Source organism: Ambystoma mexicanum, chromosome 6q, assembly GCF_040938575.1.
Source record: "Ambystoma mexicanum isolate Mex_15411 chromosome 6q, UKY_AmexF1_1, whole genome shotgun sequence".
Taxonomy (NCBI): domain Eukaryota; kingdom Metazoa; phylum Chordata; class Amphibia; order Caudata; family Ambystomatidae; genus Ambystoma; species Ambystoma mexicanum.
Window position 1 is genome coordinate 1,000,056,313 of NC_090937.1, and position 22,316 is coordinate 1,000,078,628.

Genomic DNA, 22,316 nt, shown 5'->3' on the forward strand with positions numbered 1-22,316 from the left:
TTTTCTTCAACAAACCTAGTTTCTTCTGTTGTTTGACATCTTCAGAGTGTTTTTCACTGTGATCCCTGCTAGAATTTACAACTAGAACTTTTTCTTCCTCACACGGATCTAGCCTGATCCTCAAACAAGCTTGGTCTCTCCAACCAATGATGTTGACTCCTTTCGCAGCCACATACATTTTTATTTCTGCGCGCCTGTCTTTGAACTCCACTATGCAAGAAAACCAACCGATCAACTTGATCTTTGATCCTTCGAATCCACCAGGATTAAATATGTCAGGTGTATTCAGTTTACTCCTCATGCCGCAAGTCACCAGATTCTTCCAGGTTTTCTTCGTGATAATCGATCATGGTGAGCAGCTGTCCACTTTCACTTTGAGTTTCCAATTATCAAGTCTTATGACACAACTTGGGCAATTAAATTCTCCTCCAGGAGGTGCACGTATTGTGAATACTCTTTCATCGTCTGATTCATCGTTCTCTTCCTGTATGGTCGAAATCCTCTTCTTCCTTCTGCAAGCGACAGCGAAATGTCCTTTCACCCCACAGTTCCCACACTTCTGTCCTATCGCTGGACAATTTTTGGCATATGCAAAATGTCCAAACCTTCCACAATTGTAACACCTGTCCCCATCTCTGGATTGCGTATTCATGGTTCTGAGATCATTCTTTGCCCAATTTCTCCCTCTGAAAGGTTGTCTTTTGTTCTCAAATCCTTTATTTCTATTGTTTCTAGGTCTAGGTTCTGCGCAATCCTTAGTTCTCAGTGTGCTAACCATGCTTTGTTCTCCAGAATCTAATGAAGACTTGTCATGCTGCAGCTGTAAATTCATGACAGCTTCTTGTTTTTTGATTTTCATTTCTTTGGAGCATAATTGACTGTGCTCAACACGTTTAGCAATGGCAATAGTCTCTGGCAGGGACGGATTCCCTACCATTCAAAGTTTGTCCTGAACCAAACTATCCTTGGCATGTATGATGATTTGGTCCCTTATTAGTTCATCTAACGTGATGCCATTGCCAAAATGACAAGTGCGAGACAAAGTTCTCAAGGCTGACACATAATCTTCGACAGACTCATGTTCCTTTTGAGTTCTGGTATAGATGTTATACCTGTTTATTGCAACGTTTGTTTCTGGGGTGTAATATTTGTCTAAGTGTCTGATGGTTTTTTCATGTTCGTCAGCATCTCCACTCTCATCTTCTGACAGTTCAGGAAGCTCTCTGTATTTTCTTTGTCCTTCTAGGCCCAATACATGAAGGAGCAACAATTTTATTTTTGAGATGTAAGACCTTCCTGGTCAACTGTCTGGATATAATTTAGCCAGAATTCCTTCCACTCTGCCCAACTTACAGCTGGCTGTCCAGGTGATGGGAGAAAGCTCGCTGGAGGCTGGATACTAATACCTTGAATCATTCATAGAGTTGTAGCCGTTTCAGATAAAAGTATAAGTTATTGTTCAAATTTCAATATATTTGAGTTGCTATTAAATGTTACTTCTCCTTTCTTTTCTTTCCTCCTCTCTCGAAAAAGTAACACAATTAAGTAAGTGTATCACAGTAAAGTACTGTGAGGAGGATGAGGAGATTGCTATGTACTCCTCATCTCACCATGCCGAAATGTACTGTGAGGAGGATGAGGAGATTATTGTGTACTCCTCATTCAGCCTGATCCCAAAGTCATGTGACTCGCGGGTCCTCTTTTCCGAGGTACTTAAGTACGGTGACAGACAGCTGTTTCCCTAACCCTGTAGCCAATCAGGAGGGTAGAAATGAGGAAGAAAACACTCAGCAATAACCAACCTGGCTCCAGGCGTTGGCTCGGAGCATCCGCTCTGCTTTCCTTCCTTCCCTCACTCCTCTTCGATGTAGAGTGAAATTAACTGCACAAGCCAACGTGTGTCACAACGTTAGCTCGGAGCGTCTGCTCTCTCTCTGGACATCCCGACTTAATGATGTATCTGCACAAGCCGAAACAGTAAGTGCGACGGCTCGGAGCACTGCTCTACTTCTCTCCGTAGCACCGTGGATCCTCAGGACGCCGGCATCCTCGTCGCCAAAATGAAGTATGCTCGTGAAGCCGTAATGTAAATAAATGTTTATTGTAATAATTACATACAACCGTCGCCTTGCTCTGCGGCACACCTTTCCGCTCTCCTTCCTCCCATCTCACTCCTGACTCCGAATCCCTTTCAAACCACAACATTCTACCAAGCACGAGCAGGCAGGGACACCGTAAACATGGAAACCAATGCAGTAAAATAAACATGAAGAAAGTACTGAATGATGCATGCATGAAATACTACACAGTTCTATACAGGCAACACGATAACTCTCGGCGTGTACTTCCTTATCTAAAACACAGAGAACGAGGCTCGTAGATGTGGGAAACAAATAGTCACGTGACCCACTGGGAACGCCTCACCCAGCTGAGACGTCACCAGATCGTACCAAGATGCCGAACTGTCAACACCCATAGGAACCTGAAACGTCCATACGCACTCCACGCACCCTAGGCAGCCGCCGCATGGAAAAGATCTCCCATGGAAAACCACTGTTGCCGCCATTGACATCTCCGCTGCGCAAATGGTACGCTCCATGTCCAGGGGAGCTCCGAACGTCCTGAGGTCACTTTTGGATGGAGCGGATCCTTTCTCCTTGATTCGCCACCGCCGCCCCGTTCAACCTGGAGTGCGAACGCGCAGAGGCGCAGATCCGCACTCGACGTCGGCACACAGGCTGCTCAGAAAGCAGGTCAGTTCCTGATATGCGACCCCTTCCTCCTTGTTTCGTCGTGTTCAAGCCTCCTACTTGCTGAGAACGCGTGGCGGTCCAAGTCTGCACCCAATGACGGCACACAGGCTGCTCAGACAGCAGGTCAGACCCCTTACCAGGACACAGCTGCACTCTTAACCACCCTCGTCCACAACTGAACCAGAGGGGGGCCAGCCCGTTGTACACGGCAGCGCAGCCATGCACAGCTCAGAGATAAACTGCCATAGGCTCAAATTGGGAGAGACCCCAAATACAGCGCAAAGTAGTCCCAAGGGCAACAAACTCTCTATGGCGGGCCAACTCGACAGGGACCTGCCTGGGTGTGGATGGATCTCACAGGGGGGCGGTGTTTCTGGAGTGCTGCACCCCCCCAGCAGCGCCAAAGGAAAGGCTGTCCACCTACCATCCCGTCCTCGTCGCCAGTGTAGTAATGATGACCGCCAGTACTCCAGGTAAGTTCTCAGTGCCTTTATTGTCCTTGTCCTGTACTCCTCCACAAGACACAGGGATGGTAGTGGACACAAGATGACAAGGGAAAAACCGGGCTCACCCCCACACCCATCTTCTCTGCTCACAGCTTTCTCTCTCTCTGACCAACCGTCACACAGCAGAACACTTCCACCACAACATTCCACAAGCAGATGACGTCACAGACACTGATACTCAGTAAGCCACATTACTACACTTCTCCTCCCCTAGGAAACACAGATTACTACAAAGGGCTGTAGAGAAGATCCAAAAAACTACAGGCCAATTACCATTCTGGATACCTTGGGAAACTATTCTCCTCCATTTTGCTCTGCCACCTTCTTAAATGGGCGAGAGAGGCCGGGTGCCTCCATACTTAGAAAACTGGGTTTGTAAAGGGAGTGGGGACCAATCTTATCCTTTTCCTGCTAAATATCCTAAAGAATAAAACATGTCGGTCCAAATCTAGGCTGTTTGTGGCCTTTATTGACCTGAAGCAGGCCTTTGATAGTATCAGCAGAGAAAGGTTGTGGGGGAAAAATATAGCCTGGGGCTGCCCGGTAGACTTAGTTGAGGCAATCATGGCCCTATACTCAAATACGAACGTCTGAGTCAGACTTTCTACTCTAGACCAATTCTCAGGAAAAGGACAGAAACGGGGCTGTTCTTTGCTCTTGAGCCTTACTCAACCTCTACTTGGCCGAGATTCAGGAAGGTCAGGAGACTGTAAAGGCCTTCCCCCCAGAATAAACTATCACCCCATGCCTCTCATGTTTTATGCAGATGAGCTAGTCATCTTAGACCAGGCCCAAATTGGACTCCAGCATCGTCTCCTTGAATTGACCAAATATTGTGGACTGAATGGTCTAAAGATCAATGTTAAAGAAACTAAAATAATGATCTTGGAGCATAAAGCAGGTAAAAGAGAAAATAGATTTAGATGGTATGCGTCCAAAGATGTCTTGGAGCAGGTACACTCATTACCGTATTTGGGGGTTTTGGTAAACCTTAGCACCTGTGAAAAGCAATGGTTGGAGAACATCAAACTTAAGTGCAAGCGGCTCACAACCCAGGGGATTATTCTCCATAAAAGATTTGGAAAATTTTCCTTGGTCCCAGTTGTTACCTTCTTTAAACAGAAGGTGACTCTTATCTTGACCTAAGGAGCTGAGATTATACAAACGTGGCCACAAAACTTCTAGGAATTCATTGAGGGTTCATTTTTGAAGAGAGTGTTACTACAACTCCCCAATTCTCTACCGAATGAAATGATCAGATTCAAATTGGGCCTCCAATCTATGCGATCAATGATCAAATGGAAGATCTCAGCTCAGTATGCTAAATATGCAGACAACGAGGCCCGTCCCTTTTGATATTTTAAAGCTTGGGGCAAACCAGGTGGGGGATGCTTACTTCATTGCTTGCACTCCTGGTTAGGAGATCTAGATCGCTCTCATGAGACCCTGTTAAGTAACCCAGAGAAAGTCAAACATCAATTATTGCATCAAGACTGGATCGACACGTTGCCCCAGAGAATGACACACAAACTAGCATTGAACATTTTATGTAAGGTAGAGGATTGAACCAATTACTGAGATACTAGATTACATTTCCTTGGTAGAGGTATCGCAACCTCTTCTTAAGACTGAGGTTGAATATTCTTCCTACTAGGTTAGTATTGGGGCACAAAAGGATGTTGGGTGAGCTTAGCTCTGATTGCAGATGTTGCGCCCAGAAGTCAAAGCTTAAGTCCCTTAAACACTTAACCATATATTGTAAAGCCCTAACAAGGCTGAGGTCGAAATACTTGCAGGAGATGCCTAAAGAATGGAAGTCCTTGTCCCCAAAGGAATGGTGGTCTGAACTCCTAATAGGGGATAATCAATCGGCTATTATAGGGGTAAGGCTATTTTTGGAAGATGCATTGAATCTTAGTGATGGAAAGAACATGGTCAGTAGAAAAGAATACATTTGAAACCTTGATTTTATTGCTGTGATGTTATATTTGGTTTATTAAGTGGGAACGGCTATTGAGGGATGATATTGTATGATATTTTTATTGTAACTGGAGGTGTAGGTGTGCCTTTTCATCTCTGTAACTGTAGCATTATCCTCTTCCTCCTCCTACTCCTTGTGAGTGGATCCCGGAAACATATGTTGTAGTCTGGATTCAGATGAGTTAAAATCTTTATCTAGATCATCATCTTTATTCCCATGTTCACTAGAATTTTGCTGTGGTGGTGAACTTACTATACTGTGCTCCTGTACACTATGTGTTTTTTGTCCAAGGTCATCACAGGATCATATTGCCACTCTCGCTCTCTGTACCATAGAGCAGGGTCTAAACCTCCTCCTTCCTTTGACTGCAATACATGAGCATGTACTACTGTAGCTTGCAGTGCAAGTGCTGCTGAATGCACAATTGATACCTTCAACTTATCACACGTGATTCTGGAATCCTCAGTGCACACAGCAATTGCTGTTGCTTATGTAAAAGGCCCCCAATTATATGCCTCCCTAGGTCCTCGTCACGTTTTAGTGCTCAAGACATGTTCGCTCTAAAGATGGTTTTTAACTTGTTGTAATATTTCTTATTTATACAATATTGTACAGTAAGGCTACTTAGGTTGCCTAATGTGCATATTTGTGTCCTCCAAAATTCTACATTGGAAAGTCATGAAAGCTGCCACTTGTACTTAAATACTCGTATTTTCTTGGATGCTTTGGCACATATCACGATTAAACCATCTTTTCTTTCTTTGTACTCTCATCAGCAAATTCCCTAATATATGTTTATTTTGCAGGATTTAGTATCTGTGTTTGTCTTTTCTTCACTCCCTGAAACATTTACACACTCACTCACTAGGTTACGTCTGGCATTATTATTTTCAGCAACTCGGCGACTTTACTTTATATATATTTGCATGTTTCTTGCAATGCTTAAAAAATTGGTCTTTAATCATCAGGCATGACAGGAAAGTCACAGGACAATGGGCATTTTACAAAGTGTTTGCCCAGTTAATTTTCCAATCTACATGGTTTTAATCAGATTTCTTACCTGTGATGTTCTTATCAAAGAACTTCATATCAGAACATTGGAAAACCTAAACGCTGATACAGAAATCCTAATCCTCATTACCCGGTTCTATGAACATTTGAAGCATTTGTTTTGCTGAATGGCAACTTCACTGAATTTCTTTTTCACTGATTATGCTGTTCATTTTTACCACAAACAGCAGCGGGAGACCCCACATACCCCCATAAACACCCACCACACCCCAATATATACATTATCCCAACTTACCTTCTACCAGTTTGTGGTAAAAAAAAGCATAACAAATGCTGGAAAAATGCTGGAAAAATGTGTTCGGCAAAGTTGCATCTGGCAAAAGTGCTGTATACCCATTACTCTAGCTGCCCTTACCAGTAGACCTGCATATTTATTGGTCAGACTTCAGCACCATAGTCGCCCCGATGCACTGAAATGGTTACCTGGTGATGGTATGTCGTTTGATTTTCACACACGGAGAAAAATCGACATCAGAACAAGACTAAACAGGTTGCAGCTGTGCAGTGAGACACATTTGCACACATTTTTCTTTGTGAATTCTATGGGCCCCATTACAAGTCTGGCGGTCCGGAAATAAGGGTGCTGGTAGCAACGTAATGGCACCCTTTCTGTAATGCCAAACTAAGAGTTTGCCAGTAGGGGCACAGAACTCCGGGCAGGCCTGACATGCCGGGAGTTCTTACACCTACCCGCAGTGTTTCCACTGAAGCACCGGCACCGTTAGCAACAGTGTTGGTGCTTCAGTGACCCCATTCCCATGGAGTCCTATCAGACTCCATGAGAATGGGGATTTACCATTTCAACCGCCTGCCATAATCTCTTGGTGGCACCGGGAAGTCAGGCAGTGGAAACCGTGTTACATGGTGTCAAGTTTGACTGTCTTATTATTCTTCACTCTCACCTACGGAAGAGGTAGAGTAGTCTGAATCTGATGGCCCAGCAGCAGGGTCTGACTTCTTGCTTTGGGCAGAACCCTTCTTCTCAAAGAGATAAGGTCTGTTCCGGGAGGTAGCCACTATGTCCTGAAGAAGTCAAAACAATAGGACAAAGCGGCTACACCCCAACAGTAGCAGCCCAGGAAAAATAGGGGAAATGCCTTTGGCAGAAAAACCCCTCCAGATGGTGGCCTGTCAAGCTGAGTGATCTGTAGATTGATAAGGCAGGTATCCAAAGTAGAGTGGAAGCGAGGTCCAGACAGGAGCCAGGAAAGGAACATATCCCAATCAAAGGAAACCAGGTAAACATAGCGAGGGAAGCAGAGAGAATAATGCACCTTGTAGGAGCTAAGAGTCAAAGGAGCGAGGCAAGCCGGAGTGTAGTTTCAGAAGGAGAAGGCAAAAGGAGGCAGGAGATGACAGGAAGGAAAAAGAGGTTTAGATAAAGATTATAAAACCAAGTGTGCTTGCAAAAGTCATATAAGAATCGAAGCAGCAAAGCATAATCTTGTTGTTTGAAACATTCATCAATTTGCTCACACTTTGATCTTCAACATGTGTTTCACTCTGTTGCAATCTGCTTCTTCAGGACATACCAATAATACCTTGAACAATGGTGTCTCTGTCAGAATTACAGGTTTTAAATATTATGTATGGGAAGTCATAATCAATTGTGAATTGCTAAATAAAGTAGTTTTGATCTTGAGAAGTAGGCAACATTTAAAAAATGTTCTCTTTTAATTTCATTGTTTAGATCGTCAACTACCAATATGCCTACCACCAAAGGCGGACGTCAATAAAATATATCCGTCCTGCTGGGTTACAGGATGGGGATATACAGAAGAATCAGGTACAGTCATCTGAACATTTCTTGAATAATGTTGTCCTTTAAGCTACAGTTATGATATGTATCTCCACTAATGTGAAGGATTTGTTAAAAGTGGTTAAAAGACGATATTTTATTTATTGGATTCAAATATGTGGGATTAGTCATTATTAGCACAAGCAGTGGAACTGTGGCTGAGTCTTAGCCCATCACGAGCCATAAGAAAGTGCTGTGTCACTGAGACTTTCCTATCTTTTATTCCGATCGCAGATTCACGTTCTTTCCAGCACATGTTCATCTCCTTATGTTTATCCCAGGCATATTTTTCCACTGGGCCAATAGGGTAAATGGCTCTTTTGTAATTATGCACCACAAATCTGAACGTTTCTTATTGTGATTCTGTAGCCGCTCGGGGAGAACTGTATGTAGACAATTTTGTAATGCTCTTACAGTTGTTGCATCCTAAATATGCCACTTGATTTTGTGTTAAAATGTAACTTTGGATACGTGTTGCTCAACTGGTCAGCTTTGCCATAGTGTTGCTGATGTTGTCTCTCCATGTGTGGACTAAAACTGGATATTCTCGAAACCCTGATAATAATGGTTGATTTTTTTTCACTATAACCAGCTGTTCACCCAGACAACAAGTGTAAGGGCCCTGTAAGAAGTATGGCACAAATGGTAAAATTGTGCACTATTTTAAATACCTGCTATTTTTAAAATACCACCTTATTATGAGTTGGAATTATATGTAATATTTATTGCCTGGGATACTTAGGGGGAGGAGTATAGGCAACTCTCAGCACAACCATGCCTTGTGATGTGACACAGCAAGCACAGCACAGCATGATGGAGTCGGCTCTTGTCAATGCAGTGGCTGTGCTGGTCGATACGACGTGCTGCGTTGTGTTAGTTGTGTGACGAATGATGGAATAGCAGGCACCAGCTGGTGTTGCATGTCAGTGACGGCTGTGTCCAGAGGAAATAGATGTTGGGGGAGATAGGCTGAAGTGAGATGACGGCTACGATATTTAAATGTCATCGCATGGCAGTGAACATGTGCAAGGACGGCTTCCTATCTGTCATCATCTGTCTCACACCTCTACCATTCGACAAGGCGCGACGTAGAGGTGTTGCCAGTGTTAATGGAATGTTGAAATCTATCCTTTATCATTCTGTTTGAAGGTATCCCTTTTCCCCACCTCCCTGCTTGCTTACTAAGTGTTTCCCCTCTTGACACCTAGCATTACCATGCTCCTATTTTGTCATAAGTGTTAGGTACGATTTGCATATCAATGATAAATCGTCCTGACCTGTGTCAACCCCAGAACATTTTGGATTCGTAGATTACGCTTTTTAAGGGTGTCATTTGTAAGACTTTCCATAGTGTATTTTCAATGTTATCCTCTTTGACAACTTTTGACACATGCTGCCTATTGTTGATGAGTTGCCATTGGGGCTCTCCTTTTAACTTTCTCTGGCTCACCTTCTGAGAACTACAGTTCCCAAGGGTAGAAAGGATCTTTGGATCCCTTTTACATTTTGTTAGGTGGAAACAGCACGCCCCACCTTATGTGGAGGGCTAAGGGGGATACAATGTATCCCCTTTCACTTTTAACTGTAACATTTCTGGTACAGGGACAAGCGTACCTTTAATGGCTGGTGGCAGTGAACCTTTTTATTAATTCAGGGCGTCTTTACCGCAGGCTGTTTCCCCAGCCCCGGTGAAGGCACCCATGGGTGCTCATTTTGCCAATATGGCCCCTGCCTCAGTTTTTCACCATTTCAGTGTTCCTTGTCCTTTTTTGTTCCTTTCCCTCACCTCCAGGGTGGGAAAATGCTTCATGTCAATGTTATCTTTGGCGGGAGACTACACCTCAGTCAAACCCACCCAGGCACCAGAGTGCCTGAGAAGGCAGGAAGCGAGGGAGGAGTCCAAAACTCTTCAGCTCTTTGTCTTCCAGCTTGACTGCAAGAATCTAGTTCAAACTGGGAGGCTGGCTGTCTTGAACGGAATGCCAACAACCCAAATTTGAAGGTTGCATGGCTGTTTAATTGGCTGGGTTCCTGTATAAAAGTCACATCCTAGAACCTGCAGAGATAGTTGACCGCTGGAGCTGAAATTGATGAGGGAGATGAAGAAACTAAGGCCATAGCAATTTCCAGTGACTGAAGAGCCTGCTGTGTAACCGGAACCTGCTGTAACCCTTTCTTTCGATCAGTCTGGGGATCCTGAAACAGACAACCCCGAACCAGAGCCTGATGACACCCACTTGACTCGAGGATACCTGCATTTTGAGCCATCCATGTCATGCTGAAACCTTGAGTGGCTGCTATACCCCAATACAATGGGACCTCTAGCCATTGTGCAATGCACAGTCTTCCAAATTCTGAATCTTGCTGAAACTTTGTGGACATCCTACTGGACCGCCAGAGACATGAAACAAGTCAGAAAATTCCCCTCACCAGAGTGCTGGACCTTGCAAACAACACAAATCTGACCTTCAATATTCTGGCTCCTGAAAAGGGTGCCAACGTTACAGAGTTGCATCCAGCCATGAGGAAACTCTTGCCCGGAGCCTTTTCTCATGATCCCTGCTGCAAAATCCTTTCCAAAGTCCTGCATTCTATCTTCTCGACAAAGGAATCCATCAACCAGGTTTTTGGCTGCAGATCCTTACGTCTTCCAGCTGCAACGCGTCTTCTGTGCTGAGGTACTGTGTTGGCTGGGGTATTTTACCTACCTTAAGCCTCTGTATAGCTTTGAGGTGTTTCCTGTGATTGGGAGGCCACTCATCCAGTTCACCCAAGCCCACTTCGGAATTCTCCTACGGTGTCTTCTCTGAAGTCTCTAGACCCTCAACTAACTCTAAAATGACTTACTTACTTGTTTGAACAGTCTTCCTCTGGAACTCTATCTTTGCCTGCAATTGAACCCTATCTCACCCTGCCTACAGCTGGCACCTATGCTGCTAGGCTCCCTCTTCTGCCTCTATGTGAACTCATGCTATAGAATAAGGGAAGGACTGGATAATGTTAATGTTAAAGGACATTTGTACCGCACACTATCACCACCGGAGTGGTCCCCTGGTGCTGAGAAAAAGGTTCTGCCTTGAAAAGAATAATAAGTGTTCAAAAGTTACTTACTTGTAAAATAATTGGTTGGTAACTGTAACTCTGAGAGTGAACAGTTACAAAAGGACTTAATTACCTTGAATTTGTGTTGCACTATTCTGAAAAGTATATATATATATGGTTAATTTACTCACCTGTGAATTGGTTGGGCCTCTTCCCCAAAAGTAATGCTGTTGGTTTAATTTCACTATTCCTTCTACGATATAAATGTATGAGTGTCCCCAATTGGGTCTTGCTTTCCCTGACTTGCTGTTAGCCTGTCCAGAATAAGTCTGCCTTGAGTTATACTTACCTCTTACGTTTCTGATAGTTCCTTTAAAAGGTATATAGGTTTGACTTAACTTGTGTTAGTTGTGTGCCATGCTAAATCAAGTTAAAGAGTCATTGCTTACCTCAATCTGTGCTGCACTGATCTAAAAAGCAACTGTAATAGTATATTCCAACATTAGGTTTTACCTACCTAAGAATAGCTGTGTGCCATTCCTGATAAGTGTTCTTTTAGGTATAGCTGACCTTGGTCTGCCTGGTGCATCAAAAACTAGTGTAAAGAGTTCTTGTTTATCTTAGACTGTTCCACTGAGCTGAAAAGCAACTGTAATTGTATTTTACACCAAACAGGTCTTACTCACTTATTATAACTGTGTGTCATCACAAAAGTAGTAGAGGTATATACTGTTCCTTGAATCTGGGTTCCACTATTCAGAAAAGTATATTTGCAAGTTGGTTTCCTTGTTGAGTGTCACTGCATAACAGACAGGGTCTACTACTCTTAAAATTACTGTAATTTATGGTATTACTCCCCATGAATAGGTGTGCCCTATACTAAATGTGTTTGATAAGGTCTGACCTACCCAGAAATACTGTTAGTGTTCTAAACAAGGTCTATGCTTTGGCCTGTGTACTTTAAAGCATAGTGTGTTGTTATCATTGTAGTTATATATAATGTGATAGTGCTTATTTACTCAAGATTTATCTTGGTCTACTTGTATTTAAATAAACCCTTTATTTTTACAATACATAGTTTTTCAGTGTTTCTTTGTACCATATGTGTACTATAATGTATTTGTACTGATTCTACAGCCCTCTCTAAAATATGCCTCTAGCTTGGTCTATGCTACCATGCACTCAGGTGGTACAGCCTTATACTAAGAGTGGAGTCTTGTAATGTCTCATTTGAATGGTTTTACTAAGCCCTTAGTTGGACTTCAGAAAAATTGTCCTAACAATCAGATTAACATAATCATCTTTATTTGGGTGGGGAGGGCTGCTGCATGACCACAGAGCTCTGATGAGTCATTATCACACCCTACTGGAACTCTCTTTGTTGAATACTCCTGTATGACACGCCATAGTTTTCTGCCTGGTTTCTCCCCTCCTCCTCTATACTATACCGCTGCTGCCAAATCCATTAGTGAGTTCAGAGCCCGATAGACTACATTTGGAGGGGGACTTTCTTTTCCCATCTAGGACCTTTTTTACCATACCAGTGAGTAATTTATTTGGACACCCTAAATAAGTGGTTAACCACTTGTTCTCATCGTTGTGCTATTCTAAAGTCACCCTTCATGGGAATACCTAAACCATCTTTAAATGTGTTACTGTAAATTATTTCTAAATGGACATCCTTTTTCTTTATCTAAATACAAACACATAACATGACATAATGTCCCATACGGTCCCCACTCATAATTTGGGAGTGTTTAAAATACTAAACATTTGTACCATTTTCACCATACTCTTTGTGTGTCCTTAAAGTTTTATCATTTAAGTAACTTACCTAGATAGTATTGGAACCTTAGGAATAAGTGGTTGTTCTACCAGCCAGTTTCATGTCTTTAATCTGGCAGGTCATATATATTTCTCAGAATAACTGCATTTTCAGAAATGCATACACTATAGCTGGGAATCTCATATTTAGAGTCCCTGGACACACATAAATGCATGTTATCCTTAGAAATGTAAAGTATGCTGAGCTTTCAATTTTGTCACGTGGTTGAAAACTGCCAAATAGATTCTCAGGATACTGTTCCTGTCTGTTAGTTTTACACACAAGTCAATTGCCAATATATTTATTTGAATGGTTAATATTTACATAACAGCCAACTTAATAATAATAGTATTCTGATAGTTCCTGACAAAATACTTAAAATCACAAAGCTGATCTTTGTCACCCTTCATAAGTAACACATTTTCTTTTTGTAAAGCTCCTCCAAACACTCTCCATGCGTGTGATGTTCAAGATTATGGTTAGTTCAATGATCATTTCAATCGGAGTATCATAAAGAGGGAAGCTATTAGTATTATGTGCTATTGAGACTAAATCCTCTGTTACGGCACACAGAGGTGGACATGGAACCAAAAGAGACCCTTGAAATAATTTTCGAAATGGCCCCATGTTACCCATTCTTAGCTGGCCCAACCACTTTCCTATGAGAACATTTGGAAATAAAATAAGTTAACACACAAAAGCGGACTATAATGCAGCAGCCTACCAGAAGTTCCCTGTAGGAGTCCAGCCATGACGGCAAGAAAGATGAATTGTGCACCATATACCCCCTAATGCAGAACATTGAAGCCACTGAGCGTGCACACATAGGTCCACCCATGGACCAGTGCTATGCGACAAGGACTACGCTTCCGAGATTAGAAGCACTCCCACTGAGGCAGTCAGAATGCAGGGATGAATACCCAGATGAGAAGTGCGATTCAGCCAGGGAGTTAATTAGTAAGTGACATTTCCAGAGATTGCCCTCAATAATGTCTGGTGGTACAATACCATATGTAGAGCCAGCAGTTGTAAGTAACACAATTCCCAGATGACTTCAACACTGTTTGATAGAGAGTCGTTTCTTGAGAAAAAATATATTACAGCCAAAATCAGGACCTGCAATTGACCGTGTTAGGGTGACTTCAACTTTCTGAAAAGTGACTGAACGTTATTGTGTATAACCATCTAATCTAAGTGGGATATAGTGCACCTCTGCACCCTCTCCTCTAAAGAGATGCAACACCCTGAGAAAGACCAAGTTGTAAACGCAAGTTTATTCCCTGTAGTGAAAACTAGTCGGGAGAAGACAGAAAAAATAAGGGGCCATGATTAAATAAGGTACCTAGATGTGATCAGGGTTACATTGAAAATCAAATCATGAACTGCTCCTATTAACAATCAGTAATAGAAAGAAATGTGCCATCCCCACAAGAGTGGCACTACAGGTGCATTTATAGAAAAGGATTGTACATGAATGATAAGAGAAGAGCATGCATGTGAATGCACGTGTATTAATGGGAGATCGAGGGACTGTTAAATGGAGGTGATTGAAGACAGAGATAAAAGAAACCAACATTTAATATATTGTGATAAAATGCTGAGTCTCTAGGTAGAATACGGATGGTATAGACTTCTCATAAATTGATGGAATTGTGTATTAAACCGTGTACTTAAATATTGGACAAACTTGATTTACTTTTTTAACAAAGAACGGTGTCTACATGTTTGTCGAATGATGAGAATCAAATAAAAGTAATTTCCTATCAGAACATTATCCTACATGCACAAAGGAAGGGAAGGTAGTCTTCTAGAAGGTTATTTCTTGAATATCCCAACCGCTTGTCATGCCCTAGAGTATTAACCTAGCTGTATGTAGATCTGTAGAATAGAAGATTACTTTTGATGTAGTGCAACATATTAAAAAAAACATATTCTTTAGGGAATACTCTGTGGTCTTAGATCAGTGGTCCTTGGGCCATACTTTCCTCTCATACCACTATTATTGGACACTATGTTTACTACAAAGTACCCAGAATTTCTGAAGCCAGCATTTTTCCTGGCATGGCATCCTTATGGTGCTACATTGTGTATTATTTTTGGCCATATTTTTCCTAACAATCTGAATAAAACAATGGTGACACTACACAAGCCTTTCATGGGAATGTACATGTTTATAGAGCATGATATGTAAATGACTTACAGCGTGTCTCTGCCCCAGCTCTGCTGGCTGAATGAGCAGGCCACTTGCTTCTAGTGATTTCTCATCACCTGCTGAGCATTGCCAACTCAAACGCTCTTTGTAATGGACGAGATGTTATCTTATCATATTTCAGTCATATATTAGGGGAAATGAGCTTTGAAATATGCTACTCGGCTCGACGTCAGTTTGCAACACCCTCCCAAACAATAAGGTCGCTCACAACCCCTCTTGTTTTGGAGAAGTGGAGCTACTGGGCAGTACTCCACTCTGACAATGTCAATGCTTCCAGCACCACTACTGTTGTTACCAGTAGTTGATTATGGGTCCCATAATGCATGGGATATATTGGTGTGCACTACACAAAACACATGCTTTATGAGCTGGCTTGTTCCTCTTCTCAATGACTCCCACCCCTACAGATTAACACCTGAGTCAGTGTTGAGTGCCAAGTCCCTCAATATTATTCTCAGGCCACCAAAGGCCATCAGGGGCACTTAGCATTGGGGGAGGAGTGTGGATTGTCCCCTCTAACTGAACCCACTGCCTTAGCAGTAGATTGAAATGACACTCGGAAACAATTTAGAAAAATGACTACTGCTCTATAGGAGTACAGGCATGACTAGAGGCTGGCCCACCTTGCCAGCCCCACCTTAAAGCCAGCACTGATCCCAATCATAATGTTGAAACAGGCTCAGCAGAGAGGTGTACCTTCTTTGTCTAATGTGCTAGCACAGGCAGAGGGCAGGCTATATCTTCAGGAGGGGTAGGAGCTGATACCAGCAACATTTCAAACAGCAATAGTACAATAGTCCAACATAAAACAATGTCCAATCAAGGTTTGATACAAATAGAGTTTTAATTAAACAATAAGAAGGCAAATAACTAACTAAAAACACAAGAAAAATACCCCTGTAAGGAAATACTGAAAATGCAAGCTTTGTTAGAATAGCACTCTTTGTACATGAGTAGGGATGTTCAGTCACTATGGTCCTAAAGGTGGACCAGGGGTACAGGTCCACTCCCCAGTGCCTTATTTCTCTGCCTTTGCGTCTCAACAGTGTTTTTTTTCCGAAATCGAGTCAGAAGTCTGGACACTTTCACCATTGGTGGTAAAGGGTCAGTGTTGGCAAGACCCAACAATGCAGTTCTGTTTGACAGCAGCGTTGACTTGTAGGTTGAAGATGTTGGAAATGGCAGATGGTCTTAAGTCGGTGGCACTGGAAGTCTTCGTGATCTTTGAGACTGAGAAGCAGAAACTTGCCTATCACAGTGAGTGGACTCAGCTGTCTCAACACGAAGATGGGGCACTGCAGCAGCATCAGCTGGGATTTCAAAGAAGCTGGTCAACAGGAGGGGGTTTAAGTGGAGGCAATTGTAGATTTGGTTTCTCTCAGAGGCAAAGATAACAGAGTTTCAACATCCGTATTAAGAGAACTCAGAGAGGCAGTAAAGCATCAAGATCATGGATGACCCTGGCGGTTTCCTTGGAACAGCTTTGATGGTATTGAAGGTGCCCAAACTAGAGTTGAGGCAGTTCAGAGGTGCAGGGAGAGCCAGGGGTTGCTTTGTTTATTCTGTGGTTTCTATGGGTCCCAATCCAGGGACAAGTTGAGTCCATCTGTTGTATGACCAATTCAGTGAGTTTGTTTGAGACATACTGAGGTTCCTTTACCTCCAGTGACAGGGTCCTGGTTCAAGTGCTGACACCGTAAAGCTTTCTTCTAACAGCAATCATCCCCATGCTTTGGATGCCTTCTGTCTTAACCCCCCTGGTAGATGACTGTGGAATAAATTGCACTCCCAACAGATGTCCAGAAATGTATTCTTCTTTTTCCTCTTTGAGTCTAGGACTGAAACAAAAAAAAGAGGGCACCCCTCCCCTTTGTAGGCAAAATGCCACAGAGTATTATTACAAAGCAAGCCTGTTGTAAGGAGGACAATCTCTGTTGCTATAGCAACTGCATTGTGCCTTATGACATTAAACCCAGAGTGCCTCACTTTCAAGAAATGGATGGGACAGGAAAAAAAGAAGAGAGTCCTAACAGAATGCCTGCAACCACTCTCCGGCCTATCGTTCCCCTCTGGCTAATGTAACTCAGCCGCCTTGCTATGAACGTTTGCCTGAAAGGTGGCCCAGTGATCAGAATCCTGGTGTCAGGCTGGCTTTATTATGTCAATGCTGCCTTTGAAGAACCATTCCCAGGAACCTTCCTAGGGAACGTGTATATGGCTTGGGAAAAGGTGGGTTCCTCCCTACTGGAGAATCAAAGGATGCAGCATCCTGTCTATTATCTCACATGGCAGCTGTGGAGAAATTCATCCAAGATACAATGCACATCTTTTTAAGCCTTGCTCATTGAGTTGTCACTGGTGTGATATAAAATTGATGTGGCCTCATAATTGTGTGCCCTTATCAGTCACACTGGCACAACCAGGCCCAGTTTAAACGTAGAGATTTACCTATCACCCGACTGATAGAGGTAATTATTATACTTTTGGTAGAAGGTGCAGTAGTGAAATTGCTACCTCTATCATGCAGTGTCTTTGATTCCCAGTAGCTGTCAGAGATGCACAGGCGACCGTTGAACTATTCTGTGCCAGTGCAGAGTTGGTGCTGTCATATCAGTAGACGGGTTAGAGCAAGGCACCAGTGTGTACTATCATTTTGGCATCACACTTTTTGAAAGGGGTGCCTGATTCGCAGATTTGCCTTTCACAAACAGAATTACCCACATATTTTTATGTTATAACAATCAAGAGAGCTATGGTTTGCACACTCTGTCCAGATGGCATTTTGACACAAATGGGCCCTTTGTTCACTGCATGATGCCTGCCAGCTGGTGGATGGAGAAAGTTGAGAATTATTAGTAAGGAGGATTGGCCCACCTTTTGGGATTTCATTCTATAAAATAAATCACAATAAAGAGATCTCTTCACGCAAACTAGGCCTTGGCACTTTAAGTTAATCAATTACGTGGAGAGCCATTTGTTTGTCCCCTGGGTTTCAAGTCTGCTAAGTATTAGCATTATTGACTTGTTTTTTTAGTATTTAGTATTTTGAATGTCAAGGAGTGCAAAGCCTTAGAACCACATTTAATCCGTAGAAACATTACCCATTCTGAGCAGCTTCATAGATCAGGGGTATGCAATGTTTGGCTCTCCAGTTCTTTTAGTCTACAACTATCATCAGCCCTAGCCAGCATGGCCAATAGTGACGGATCATCTGAATCAAAGTCCAAAACATCGGGAAAGATGAAGGTTAAAAATCTCTGTGATACATGGAAGGACTACCTCCTATGTCAGTGCTCAAAAGCCCTGGTTCAGCTAAACCAAGAGGATAATTTCTGCAGCAACTGTACATAATTTCACATAATCTACAACCCCATATTATCTACATTCGCTATTTTGTTCTATTTGTCATGTACCTAGGTCTCAGGACTTCTCACTCAAAGCCCAGTGTCCTAACAACTTCACAACCAATAGATAATGCACGAATTAGCAAAACATCAGAGGGCCTTGCTAGTGAGCATCACTAGCTTCTCTGTGAAGGTGCCTACTGAGGAGGGTCAACAATCACGTTTAACCACTGTGCCTTACCTGGATGAGAAATATCAATTTGCATATCAATCCAGTCCTGTCCATAAGGACAGTCCAGCACTGAGATGCAAGGCAATTCTTCTCTGAGAAGAGTACCAACTTTGATCCCATGTGTCTGCTTTGTTGGTGTGGGGGCAGACCCCTAATTAATTACATCAATTGTTACATTTTTAGGCATTTTAGCAACAGTCAAACACTCCCAGATATTGTATTACTACCCACCCTTCAAACATGATTGGACAGAATATTTACAAAGACCTTCCATCTTTTCCAAAAACATTGGTCATCAACAAGCTTAACAACCTCTTCAGATCATTTTCAGAGTTCACCTTTGCTGGGGTTTTGTCAGTGGTATGTCGTAAAATCATGGTACAATGAAACATTCACATATAACATAATTCATTACTTAGTAAAAACTGGCATACAGCCTTTAGCCTTAAGTGTGATTTGCACATGGTCTGCTCAGATATTGTAACAATACAAGGAAGGGCCCCAGTGTCATGATGCCCGCTCCCGGGGAGCCGGTTCAAGCCCTGCGTCCCCGAAAGTGGACATCCAGTCCCCAAGGAAGGATCCAGCAACCCCATATAGGGGCCCTTTGGACAGTGTCCAGGCGCCTATGGTGCCAGGCTCATAAAAGACATCAGTCCTGGCGCCATAGGCGCCGGGCTCATTATGGAAGTGCTTGGGTGCACTTACCTGATGCAGACCATGCTGCAGGATCCCAGCCTCCTTGAGGCCTGAAAGGAACTACTTTACCTGTGGGACTAATTTACCATCCGGGCGTGGTCGGGGAAGGATACATACCTGATTGGAGGAAGGATACATACCTGGAACTTCTTCCAAAGCTATTTAAACCCCACCCGAACAGCCACACGTGCTTCGCATTGTTCTGCATCTAGAAGCTGGACGCTCACTGTGTCTGCTCCTGCATCCTGACTTCTGCCACGCCTGCCAGCATCCTGGATCACCTGCAAAGGAAGAGAAGAAGAGAACAGAAGAAGGGAAAGTCCTTACCTGCTAAATCCGCATCCCGGGGACATCTCGCCGACAATCCTGAAAAGGAAGACTTTTATTTAAAAGCTCATCGCGTCGATCGCTGCAGCGCCGCATTCCACTCACCTTTACAGGGTGCCTCCATGTTCAGCAGCGATCATCCGGATTCGCAGTCACGCCCCAGCGCCTAGGGAGAAAAAGACCAGAACAAAAGGTGAGAGAGAGAAGGGAATAAGGAAAGCTAAATCTCCATGTTAAGACTTACCTGTTGATTCATTCCCTCTTCATTTCGGGTCCGCGCCGCATCCTGGCATTTCCGGACCCCGGCCCCTAAGGGGAAAAAGAGACATCAGCGTTAATGAGCGAATGAAAAGACATTACCAAAAAACGCTCATTAAAGACTTACCTGATTTCTACAAGGATTTCACCTCTCATCCCGGGTCGGTGCCTGTTCCCCGGCATTCCGTACCCCGGCCCCTATGGGGAAAAAGACACTAGCATTAGTACATTAATGCATGGACACAAGGGGAATCTCTTATCAAAAAACTTACCTGGAAGCCAAGCAAGTTTGGTTCTCACCAATCCGAAAATCCAGTGAAGTAACTGGATACCAACGCGCCCCTGCATCAGAAGCAGGATGGAGAGCTTGTCCTTCCAGACCCTAAGGTGAGACGCTACGAGGAATCAAAGAAGGGTTTCGAGGAGGGTAAGAGGGGAAAGTGGGAGGCTGATTGCTTTACCCCACAGACAGTTAATCCCCTATTTTCACCTACAGAAGGATACTTCAGCGAGCCAGACAAACCAGATTTGGGGGCCTGGTCCAGTCCGTCTTCCGAACCCTGCGCATCACCTTAGAAGAGGTCACAGCAGCGCGAACCAGGCCAGCGCCTCCGTGGGAGTCAGGTGAGCGTTACAGAACGCAAAGACTTCCTACAAATTCCCACCCAGGCGCTATGGAAAGTTCTGAGACTGATCAGTTGGCCCAATTACTGGGGGAATTACGGGCCGAAGTGCATGCCGCTCGTCAAGAGACTAATGCCCTCAGGAGGGAATTAATAATATCAAAGGAAAGAACTGATGACCTGGCCAGACAGCTTTTGCAAGGTCAAGCTGGGCAAACTCCTCTACCCGGTTCCGGAGGGAACCCCGCTCCTGTGGTTTCCAGTAACCCTGTGTAGATTAATCTACCTGGAAACATGCCGCTGGCCCCACCCGAACGCTTTGCTGGGGACCCCAAACGATTCGCCGTATTCATGAATCAGTGTCATTTGCACTTCCTCTGCAGACCGGGGGCCTTCCCTAATGATCAGACCAAGGTAGCCTTTGTATTGTCATATCTCAGCAGCTGCGCTGCCGATTGGTCAGTTCCACTGGTTACTCAAGATGACCCGATTCTCCGTGATTTTCAAAGGTTTCAAGCAAGCATGGAAAGGTTATTTGCTCGACACTCTCAGGGGCAGGCTCTAGATGACAAACTTCTATCCCTGCGACAGGGCAATCAGGACCTCCTATCCTATATTGCAACCTTTAATAGACTAACTGTGGAAACGGGATGGCCAGAGGATAAAAGAGTCACATTGTTTTATCAAGGCCTACGCGGAGAACTTAAAGATGTCTTGGCCCAAGTTGTAAATCCGCCCCAAGAATGCACAGAGTATATAGACTTAGTGGTCCAATTGGATCACAGACTTCAAAACAGAAAAGCAGATCGGTCCAGGTTTGAGACCCGGGTGTTGGTCAAGACCCATGCTAATCCCAAGGGAGTTGATGTCTCTGAGCCTATGCAAATTGGAGGGGTTAAAGGACCCTTAACTCAAAAGGAACGTGAAAGGAGGCGGCAGTTAAAATTATGTCTTTATTGTGGGAATTCTGGACACTTTCTACGAGATTGCCTGGCAAAACCGCCCCGAAAGGCGGTAGGAGCCGCTGATAAAAACCATGAAGACTCTGTTTCGGGAAACGACTCCGCCCGACAAGTGTAGGGGTCCGCTTGCCGAGCTTGAAAACTAACTCTCAGACCTCGCATTTCATTGTGCCAATGGTTCTCGTAGATCCAGAACAGCCTAAGCGGTTGCATGCAATAAAGGCATACATCGATAGTGGGGCTATTGGAAACTATGTGGATCGTGAATTGGTCTCTAGGATTAACCTCCCTCTCCATCCTAAAACCAGCAAAGATGTCATCACCACAGTCGATGGAACTGAAATTGCCTCTGGACCGGTAACACATTCCACTACTGAGGTGACTCTTATTTGTCCCGACGGCCATCGGGAGGGTGTTGTGTTTGATGTAATCAAGGCTCCACAGTTTCAGGTTATTCTTGGAATCCCTTGGTTAGAGACACATAATCCTCGAATTGATTGGCGAGCTAAGAGAATAACCTTCCCGGATTGTACACAAACCTGCTACCCAGAAAACCTGAAGATTAATCTAGCATCTGTAACCTCTGCCTCCATGCAACTACCTCCGGAATACCAAGACTTTCAGGACGTCTTCCAAAAGGAACAGGCCAACACGTTACCTCCTCACAGATCGTATGATTGCCA

At 43.7% G+C, this 22,316-nt stretch overlaps 1 protein-coding gene across 2 annotated transcripts in view; it reads left to right on the top strand.

Annotated features, from left to right (window-relative positions):
* Positions 1-22,316, top strand: part of LOC138516427 (plasma kallikrein-like) — a 451,405-nt gene that overhangs the window by 375,359 nt on the left and 53,730 nt on the right. For both annotated transcript variants that reach the window (XM_069631547.1, XM_069631548.1), the window contains one exon: positions 8,002-8,097. In XM_069631547.1, the coding sequence (XP_069487648.1) occupies positions 8,002-8,097 (96 nt within the window). The remainder of the gene's footprint in view (positions 1-8,001; positions 8,098-22,316) is intronic.